Raw genomic sequence first — 10,236 nt, 5'->3', positions numbered from 1 at the left:
CCTGCTCAAAGCAGGACTAACCTCAGCTAAATCATCCCAGCCAGGGCTTTGTCAAGCCTCAGCTTAAAAACCTCTAATGGTGGAGATTCCACCACCTCCCTAGGTAACCCATTCCAGTGCTTCACCACCCTCCTAGTAAAAACCTTTTTCCTAATGTCCAACCTAGACCTCCCGCCCTGCAACTTGAGACCGTTGCTCCTTGTTCTGTCATCTGCCACCACTGAGAACAGCCTAGCCCCATCCTCCCTGGAACCCCCTTTCAGGTAGTTAAAGGCTGCTATCAAATCCCCCCTCATTCTTCTCTTCTGCAGACTAAACAAGCCCAGTTCCCTTAGCCTCTCCTCATAAGTCCTGTGCTCCAGCCCCCTAATCATTTTTGTTGCCCTCCGCTGCACTCTCTCCAACTTGTCCACATCCTTTTTGTAGTGGGGGGCCCAAAACTGGACACAATACTCCAAATGTGGCCTCACCAATGCCGAATAGAGGGGAATAATCACTTACCGTGACCTGCTGGCAATGCCCCTCCTAATGTAGCCCAATATGTTATTAGCCTTCTTGACAACCAGGGCACACTGCTGACTCATCTCCAGCTTTTTATCCACCGTTACCCCCAGATCCTTTTCTGCAGAACTGCTGCCTAGCTCGTCGGTCCCCAGTCTATAGCTGTGCATGGGATTCTTCCTTCCTAAGTGGAGGACTCTGCACTTTTCTTTGTTGAACCTCATTAGATTTCTTTTGGCCCAATCCTCCAGTTTGTTTAGGTCACTCTGTATCCTATTCCTACCTTCCAGATGATGAGACAGGAAGTAACTTCAATAGGGAGAAAATCATTAGTGTTTAAAGCCTAGGAGTCAGGAATTCTGGTTGGAATTCCTGGCTCTGCCACAGATTCACATTCACTGGGGGAACTGAGGTAAAGCATTTCCACTTTTCTGACTCAGCTTCTGTGGGATGTGGCGCAGCTTGATTAATTCATGTTTGAGAAGCGCTTTGAGATCCTCGGAACTCTTGGCATCAAGGATGGATTTTCCACACTAACTAATGTCAGCACCATTCAGTGTGGGAGGAATCCAACGTGATAATGAATTACATTGACATATTGATAATGAATATTGATAATGAATGACATTGACATATTACTTCAGACACTAGGGTGTTAATCACGATAGAACTGGGATATTCCCTTCAATTCAGTTGGGTCCCTCCTTCCCACCCTCCCTCTTCAGGACCCTTCTCAGGAGCAGCTTCTAATCCAGGAGTTGCAAAAGCCCCTAAAATTGGGAGCAGTAGAGGAGGTTCCTCCGGCACTAAGGGTAAGACTTTCTTCTCCCATTATTTCCTAATCCCGAAAGCCAAGGGCCATCTCAGACCCATCCTGGACCTGCGAAACCTCAACTGATTCATGAAGAAGCTGAAGTTCTTCATGGTCTCCTTGGCCCCCAATATCCCTTCTCTGCATCCAGGCAACTGTATGCTGCTCTCAACTTAAAGGATGCATAAATACTTTCACATCTCAGTCCTTCAGAGTCATGTAAGAATCCTCCAATTCATAGTGAACTAGGGTCACTACCAGTTTACTGTCCTCCCCTTTGGCCTATTAGCAGTCCCTCATGTATTTGACAAGTGCATGGGAGTCGTTCCAGCATTTCTGAGGAAACAAGGGATTCAGGTTTACTCTCACCTCGACAATTGGCTGACCGAGGGCCGCATCAGGGGACAGGTGGAGTCTGATGTGAGCTAGATATGGTCAAGCTTCGAAATGTTAGGCCACATACACCTACGTTGTGCAACATGCGAGCTTGAGGCTCAGACCTCTGCAGTCCTGGTTAATGTCAGTGTACGGACAAGACAGGGACTGCTTAGACTTCCTCCCTCAGAAACTGATACCATCTTTTAGTGGCAGGACCCAAGGTCAGTTTGTCCAGGGGGTCCCATTCTCAAGACGACACCCTTCACTTTTTCTAGTTACAGACGCATGGTGCTGGGGTGGAGGGTTCATCTGGGGAGCCTCAGGACCCAATGTCTTAGGTGCCAGGCAAAGCTCTTGCTGCATATCAATGTCAGAAAGCTCAGAGAGGTGCGACTTGTCTGCAGCACATTGCAGAACCACCTGGAGGCATGTCAGTTCTTACAGACAAAATGACAGCGATGTTCTAAATAAACAGACAGCATGGAGCATGGTCCTCTCCCTTGTTCTGGGAAACCCTCCCTCTGTAAGAATTCTGTGTGACCCCCTCAATCAATCTTGAGACTTCTTGTCTTCCGGGGACACAGAGACAGCCAACGGATCATTTCAGAAGATCATTCTCCAACTAGGAGTGTTCTTTTCACCGGGACACCGTGAAGAACATCTTCCAAAGATGGGGTATTTCCAATACAAGGTTCTTCAAAACAAGGCACAACAGGAAGTGTCTGCAGTTCTGCTCCTTCCTGAACCTTTAGCTTGGGCTTGGTTGCAGGCGTATTCCTTCTCCGTATTTCCTTTCTGCAAGTTCCTGCCCACTCCACTTCTATGCAGAGTTCTACTGGAGGTCAGGAAGGAAGGAAATTCCTTGATCATGATAACCCCAGCCTGCCCTCATCAACGTTGGATCTCCACCCTTCTGTATCTTTAGGTTTGGAAGTTCAATGGCTGAACTTCTCAGAGTTGACATGGTCTGGAGCCACTAGAGAGCTCCTTTGAGTGAGTTGAAAACCATCCAGTAGAGTGATGTACCTGGCAAAGTGGAAGAGGTTCTCGATCAAGCCTGTGCATAAAGGTTTTTTCCCATGCAGTCATCCACATCATTCATCCTGGACTGCTTACTACACTTTAAACATCAGGGGTATTGGTCTCATAGATGAACATCCACCTGGCTGTGATTCGGCATTCCATTCATGGGTCAGCTGCTGATCTTTCTTCACCAACTCAATTACCAGCTATTTTCTCAAAGGCCTGGACAGCCTGTACTCTCAAATGTTCCAGCTGATCCTTGCCTGGGATCTCACTCTAGTAATATCAATGCTTATTGGGCCCCCATTTTAGTCCTGGTGACGTGCTCTCTTCTCCACTTTCATAACTGTTCTTCTTCAAGGCACCCACTGCCCTGGCTGCTCTAATGTTGGAGTTAGGTGGCAAGAAGGATCTGAGCTGGCGGAGAGTTGGCAGGGTCCCATGTACCAGCGCCAAGAGTGCGCGACTCCAGTGAGCACTAGAGTTGACACAATGGATACCACTAAGGGAAAAAAACTTCAGCCCACGCAGTGTGTGGCACTCACACACCTACATTGGAATGGACATGAGCCACGCCTCCTGAAGAACAACAGTTATGAAAGGTTAGGAACTGTTTTTTCACTGGCCTGGATGAGATGTGATTCCCCACAGCCATATTTTATGGACAGTTGAAAATGGAAGCATGAATGGTGACAGACCAATGAAAGTTCCCATGGATATTAGCAGAAGTTGTGGGTACCCTGGAGGGGGAGAATAGGGGCACAGGACTGTTCCTGAACCGACTGGGGGAGGAACGCACAATGTGTGGGGCAGGGTGTGCAGTATCCAGATCACAGTGGGACGTAGTCCTGAAATAGGATAAAGGAAATAACTTGAGATAAACAAGCACGGCTGTACCTCTGGATCCTCATATGACCCTCCTCAATGTTAGGCCCATATGAGCGACCAATAATTAAGGGTTTTTTATCCTCACAACCTCCTGAAACAAGGAAGTGCTCTCCCTATTTTACAGAAGGGAAACTGAGGCCCTGAGTAGATTACGAGAAGACACGTCCAAGTTGACAGAAGACCTCTGAGGCCAAGCCAGAAATTCACCAGGTCTCCTGAGTTCCAGACCAGCGCATGATCCACTAGACCCCAGGGGAGGTTGTCAAAGGCACAAGGGCAGTGGGCAGCAGAGTCCCATTGAATGTGGATGGACAATGGGAACCTCACTAGTCTCTGAACATCTCCCTGCACCCTCCTTACCCCAATGACAGCCTGTGCAGTTACTGTAGCTGGGATAAAGAGGCAAAGGGCGTCAGTCCAGAAGCTTCAGGGCATGTGCTCATCCCTGAAGGGGGCTCGGGAAGCTGTACTTCTCCATGGCTGGATATTGCCCTATGATGGGTTTATGACTAAGCTGTGCTGCCCTCTGTCAGAGGGACTATCGGATGGGAGGGACTGTTACTGTGTGTGGAAATCCTACGTTTGAAACAAGGATGCACAAGAGCCTGTCCACGTGCACGTCACGGCCTCAGGGATTCAGCACAGGGTTCATCAGCTGGGAGTAGCAGCAGATGCTCAGATTCTATGACAACGAGCAGCAGCACAGAAATGCTGATAGATAAATGAGCACATCTAACACTTGACTCCTCATTTTTCTCTTGAGTTTTAGCAGTGCAGGACCTCTCTAGCAAATCTACAAGACTCAATTTGCCCCGATAATCTGAGCCTCTGTTATCAGTGAATCTTTTCTTCAGTCTCGGGGGAGGCTCTTAGGATGAAATTCTCAAGGGTCTAATTTCTGCTGTTTCCACTGTTTACGGAGGGAACGGAATTTTCCTCGAGTCCTGGCAAACCTGAAACTCCACAGGGACTGTACAGGGGAATCATAAAGGTCCTTGTCCAGCACTGCGAGTGTCAGACGTGAGATTCATATACAGATTCTCAGGCACAGTAAGGAGATTTCTTCTCTCTGCTGCGTGGGATTTCGGTGAGTTGCTTGTTTCAGCAATAAAGTCTCGGGGAGGGGTTCAAGCCAAGAAGAAACTGGGCAGGAATTCTCATTCATGGAGGCTAGAATTGTGTAGTGTTGTCAGAAATACCAAGGGATTTACTTCATAAAAATGCAGCTAAAGATTTATTGTAAATAGTTTAGATAAATATTTGTTTTTAATATCATTTTCTTGTCTCTGACTGTGTCTTTCCATCTGTCTCTGTATGTCCCTTTTTTTGGTCTGTGTGGTTTTTTGTCTGGTTCGCTCAAGTTTTCCAGTTCAGCAACATTACTGCCAGGTTCATATGTGTAGCCAGAATCTCTGCAGTGGGTATCTGTGATACCCGAGATTTCACAACACGAATGGGTCACACAGGGCTTTACAGACTGGCCAGATTCTGCTCTCCCATTCTGCCTTCAGTGGCTCAGTCCAGATTGACACTGGTATCACTGAGAGCAAAATCAGGGCCCCTGTGTTTTGATATGTCCATCTTTCATGCTTGGTCTCAGGAAGCTACATAAACTGGGGGTCTTCTTTCAGACTCTTTCAGCACCTTAACAGAATAGCTCTTGCTGTGGCAGACCTGAAGCCTTGATTTTCACAGCAGGGAGCCTAAAGTTGCACACTAAGGGTGAAATCTTCGTCCCATTGAGATCAGTGGAAAAACCCCCATGAGCGCCAGGACTTTACCCTAAATTCACATTTAGGGACCTAAATAAAAGGTCTGATTTTCACTGGAGTCTTCCTGTGGCCTCTAAGGATGTGTGAGCTCATCTGGACCAAAGAAGAACTGACAGGAGAGTACCTGAAATCTTAAAGTCACAGCTTAGAAGTTCAAAACAATTAAGATTACAATGTAGTTTGGGTGGGTATCTGCTCTCTCTGTTCCCCTGCATTCCTGGTTCTATTGCGGATGAGAAGCACAAAAATGCAGTAAAAATTAAAGTATGTTTCCGGTTTAAAGGAAACCAGGCATTGTTGGAAATCTCACTGGGGGAGATCCAGGCACACACAGTGTGTGTGTGGGGGGTGAGTGGGACGTGCAGTATCCAGATCACAGTGGCGCCGAATCCTGAAACAGGGCAAAATAGGGAATGGACATCCTGCTTAATTTACACACCAATGAGGTGTAACTAGGCCTCCTGCAACCTCCCGGGTCAGGGGGGCTCTGTAATGTGGTCACACTGTAGTAGATTGTCTCTGACACCTTCCTCCCTCGAACCCGTCCCTCCTCCTGTGACCAATCCCACAACAGCCTCATGGCAACTTCAGCAATTGGCAGCATGGAAAAGCAACATCAGGAAGTTGTGTCTGGGTTTCCAGCTGTCAGGAGTATGCAAAAGCTTTGGGTCGTTTTGAGGAAGAGATACTCGCGCTCTCCCTTCATCCCCGGACAGGCTGTGGAAGCTGCTCCTTCTCCTCCCCCTTTACCTGGTGCAGGCAGACCCAGAATTTAACCTCGGCTGTGTAGATATTTTATGAGCTGTTACTGTGTTTTGTGTCCGGTCCCTGGTGTTGGTCCTGGGTGAATGGGATCACTGTGTGGCAGGACAGGATGTTGTGGGGGTGGGGAGGAGGTGTACATGGACATGCACGCAGCACTGCTGAAATTCAATTTTTCTTTCTCATTGTTGGTCCCAGGTCCCGAGTGTGTCTGTGCAGTTCTCAGGGACTATTTCCCCTGGCAAGCCAGAGAATTGCAGCCTGGGTGTCACAACCTTTACTCATTTTTTCCAGGTTTTTTTTTATAGTTCTTGAATGTTAATTACGCATTATCAGTATTCAAGCATCTGAAGGGTAAGCAGCTGGCTTGCTGATGGGTGTCTCTGCTTATCCCTGTCAGTTAACAGGGCAGAATAGCTAAACCCCTGTATTTGTTATGTCTCAGAGAAAGCAAGTTGCCTTTAAGAAACTGTCTCACCAAATGCAACAAGGGAAGTAACAAAGCACAAAGTCCCAGCCTGTCATGAAAATGTGTATTTCCATGGGGAAAACTTGGCTCATTTCCAAAAGAGGAATTTCATGGTAGATCAAATATATGTCTCATCTAGTCCAATGTCATCCCTCTGACAGAAACAACCCGAGGGCCTGCCAAAGAGGGTGATGGGGGGATAACCTGACCATCATGAGGGTATCACCTTAACGCTTAACAGCCAGAAATTGGCTTCTGCCTTTAACACACGTTCCAAGATATTTATTAAGCTGTAACTATTGTAATGGAAGATTCTTACTATGCAAGTAAATGTCCAAAAAAGCTTTCCGATTCTTGCTTAGCTCCTGGCCTCAACTTCATCTTGTGGCAATGAGTTTCCCTGTCTAATTATGCACTGAGTGAAGACAGCATTCTTTTTATAATCAGTTTTGGCTTTGCCATTATTCAGTTTAATTGAATGTCTCCCTGACCTTGCGTTATGAGACAGGGAGACAACATTATTGATATACTCTCTACCAGTCAGTATTTCATAGACTGTTCTCAAATCCCCTCATATTTCTCTCCTTTCTAAGGTAACAATCCCAGTTTTTCTCCACCTCTTTCCCTAGGAGAGTTTCTCCAGGCCCCTAATCTTTCTTGTTGCCCTTTCCTGAACCCCTCTAGTTCTGCAATATCCTGTTTGTGAAGGGTGCTCAGTATTGCACAGAGAAGTCCAGAGGAGGATGAAAGGCTGAGAGATAGATCTCATGGCATTGTATTTTCGGTATTTTTCCCCATCCCACCCCTCCTGTGTCCCAACTTTTTGCTTAGTTTTTGTCCACGCTTGCACTTTGAGCAGGATATCACAGAGCTGTAAACCATTATACCAGGTCCATGCCTTGAGTTCAGAGAGTTACACTGGAACCTTGTTAGGTGTGTGAGGAGTTCAAGTTTTTCCCTCTAGTAGGCGTCTATGTTTCACTTCTTGACATCGAACATTATCTCCCATCATGCTTCTCATTCACCAGGCTTGGTAGGTTCCCTCTGAGAACATCTCTGAATTGGACTATGACAAATAATTTGATGAAATGTGGAAATCATAGAATTATAGAATATTAGGTTTGGAAGGGAGCTCAGGAGGTCATCTTGTCCAAGCCCCTGCTCATAGAAGGACCAACCCCAATAAAATCATCCCAGCCAGGAGTTTGGCACGCTGCACCTTAAAAACCTCAAGAGATGGAGATTCTAGCACCTCCCTTGGTAACCCATTGCTGTGCTTCACCACCCTTCTAGTGAAAAAGTTACTCCTAATATCTAATCTAGACCTTGCCCACTGCAACTAGAGACCATTGCTCCTAGTTCTGTCATCTACTACCATTTAGAACAGACTAGCTCCATCCTCCCTGGAATGCCCCTTCAGGTAGTTGAAGGCTGCTAAGAAATCCCTCCTCGTTCTTCTCTTCTTCAGACTAAACAAGCCTAGTTCCCTCAGCCGTTCCTCTTAAATCTTGTAACCTAGACCCCTAAGAATTTTTGTTGTACTCCACTGGACTCTCTCCAATTTCTCCACATCCTTCCTCTAGTGGGGCCAAAACTGGACACAATACTCCAAATGTTGCCTCACCAGTGCTGACTAGAGAAGAATAATGTAGTCACCTCACTGCTCATCCCGTTTCTAGATTGTTGGAACTAAATATGTTTACCCTGTTATTTGTTATCGTGTGTAACCCCCTCGCTGGGCTACTCTCCCTTCACAGGAATCTGAGCATTTCTGAGCATGATCGGCAACTTGACCACCTCATGTCAGCTTTCAACCTTACCGCCTCCAGCCCACCAACCTTCATCCTAAATGGCATCCCGGGGCTGGAAACTGCCCACATCTGGATTTCCATCCCTTTCTCCCTCTTCTACGTCATCAGCCTGGTGGGAAATTTCACGGTTCTGTTTGTTGTCAGCAAAGAACAGACCCTGCACAAGCCCATGTACCTGCTGCTCTGCATGCTGGCGCTCACAGACATCGGCATGTCTACCTGTGTCGTGCCAAAGGCACTGTGCATATTTTGGTTCGGTTTCAAAACCATCACTGTGGATGGCTGCCTCACCCAGATGTTCTTCCTTTACATGTTTGCTGTTACACACTCAGCCATCCTCGTGACAATGGGCTTCGATCGCTACGTCGCCATATGTGACCCTCTGAGATACGCCACCATCCTCACCAATGCACGAATCGCTAAGCTAGGGCTAGTGGGTTTGATACGAGCTGTTCTCTTGGTTCTGCCAGTTCCCCTGCTACTGCGGAAGCTGCCATTTTGTGCCAACCCTCTTATCCTCCATACATATTGTGAGTATGTTGCTGTGTTGAAGATCTCATGTGGGAACACCAGCATCAACCAGACGTACGGCCGGGTGATAACAATTGTCAACATCGGGTTAGACCTGACATTCATTGTACTAACGTATGGGCTGATCATCAGGGCTGTCCTCAGAATCTCCTTCAAGAAAGCCCACTGGAAAGCCCTTAACACCTGCACAGCGCACATCTGTGTGATGCTGATGACTTATACTCCCTTCCTCTTCTCTGCCCTGACACAAAGGTTACATCCAGGCATCACTTCCCACATTCACATCCTCTTGACCAACCTCTATTTCCTAGTCCCTCCCATGCTCAACTCTATCATTTATGGGGTGAAAACCAAAGAGCTTCGTAACAAAGTGGGAAAATACACCTGCAGAATGTGATCGCCTGGAGCGATAGAGTTTAAATCTGTGTGACAGAAGGGGGAAAGGATGTCTCCTCGTTAATCAAGGGTGCTCTGTCCCAATTTGAGCTCAGGCTTGTGGAAGTTCAGTTTCAGATGTTCCTCACACCTACTGTCTTATCTCTCCATCACCAAGCACTGCCCTCTCTGTTGCTAACTTCCATCTCTCTAACCATCACCTGATCTCTGTCAGAATCACCTGTCATCCCCGAATGCCACACACCCTGTCACTCGGCCTTTCTGTGACTTCCAGACCACCATCGATGATGATTTCTCATATGCTTTCAGCCCTATTTTCCATCAGTATGGTTGTTGATTCTCACCGTTTCTCACTCTCCTCCATCTTCGACTCTTTTGCCCCTCTCTGCCATCACACGGTCCCTAACTCTGCCATCCACCAGACTCCAACAATCCCTTCCAGTCCTGAGTGTCCCCAAATCAGTATCTCAGAATTCTTAACTAGCAGATGCTTGGAGTTTTCCCTCTGCTTCCTCCCCGACAAAGCCTTGAAAACTGCTCTCAATTATCAGTTCATTTTAGGACACACATTGCACAGAGACTGGAGTAAAAATAAACAAAAAGTGTATATAATAGAAAAATCACAGATGCAAAGATGAAGGACAAAAAGGACCTGGGTGGTTACAGGGGAGAAAATGCTGGATATGAGTCAGCAGTGTGCACTTGTTGCCAGGAAGGCTAACGCAATATTGGGCTGCATTAGTAGGAGCAAAACCAGCAGATCGGGGGAAGTGGTTATTCCCCTCCATTCGGTAGTGATGAGGCCCCTTTTGGAGTATTCTGTACAGTTTTGAGCCTCTCACTAAGGAAAGGATGTGGATCAACTGGAGAAAATTCAGCGGAGAGAAACAAAGA

At 47.0% G+C, this 10,236-nt stretch overlaps 1 protein-coding gene across 1 annotated transcript; it reads left to right on the top strand.

Annotated features, from left to right (window-relative positions):
- Window positions 1–8,404: 8,404 nt before the first annotated feature.
- LOC137149620 (olfactory receptor 52P1-like) lies at window positions 8,405–9,343 on the top strand. Its single transcript, XM_067543148.1, has one exon. It carries the CDS (start codon window positions 8,405–8,407, stop codon window positions 9,341–9,343), a length of 939 nt encoding a protein of 312 aa, XP_067399249.1.
- Window positions 9,344–10,236: the final 893 nt, after the last annotated feature.

This window comes from Emydura macquarii, unplaced genomic scaffold, assembly GCF_026122565.2.
Source record: "Emydura macquarii macquarii isolate MOO-44397 ecotype Brisbane River unplaced genomic scaffold, CSIRO-AGI_Emac_v2 contig_791, whole genome shotgun sequence".
NCBI lineage: Eukaryota > Metazoa > Chordata > Testudines > Chelidae > Emydura > Emydura macquarii.
This window is presented reverse-complemented; position numbering and strand designations above follow the sequence as displayed.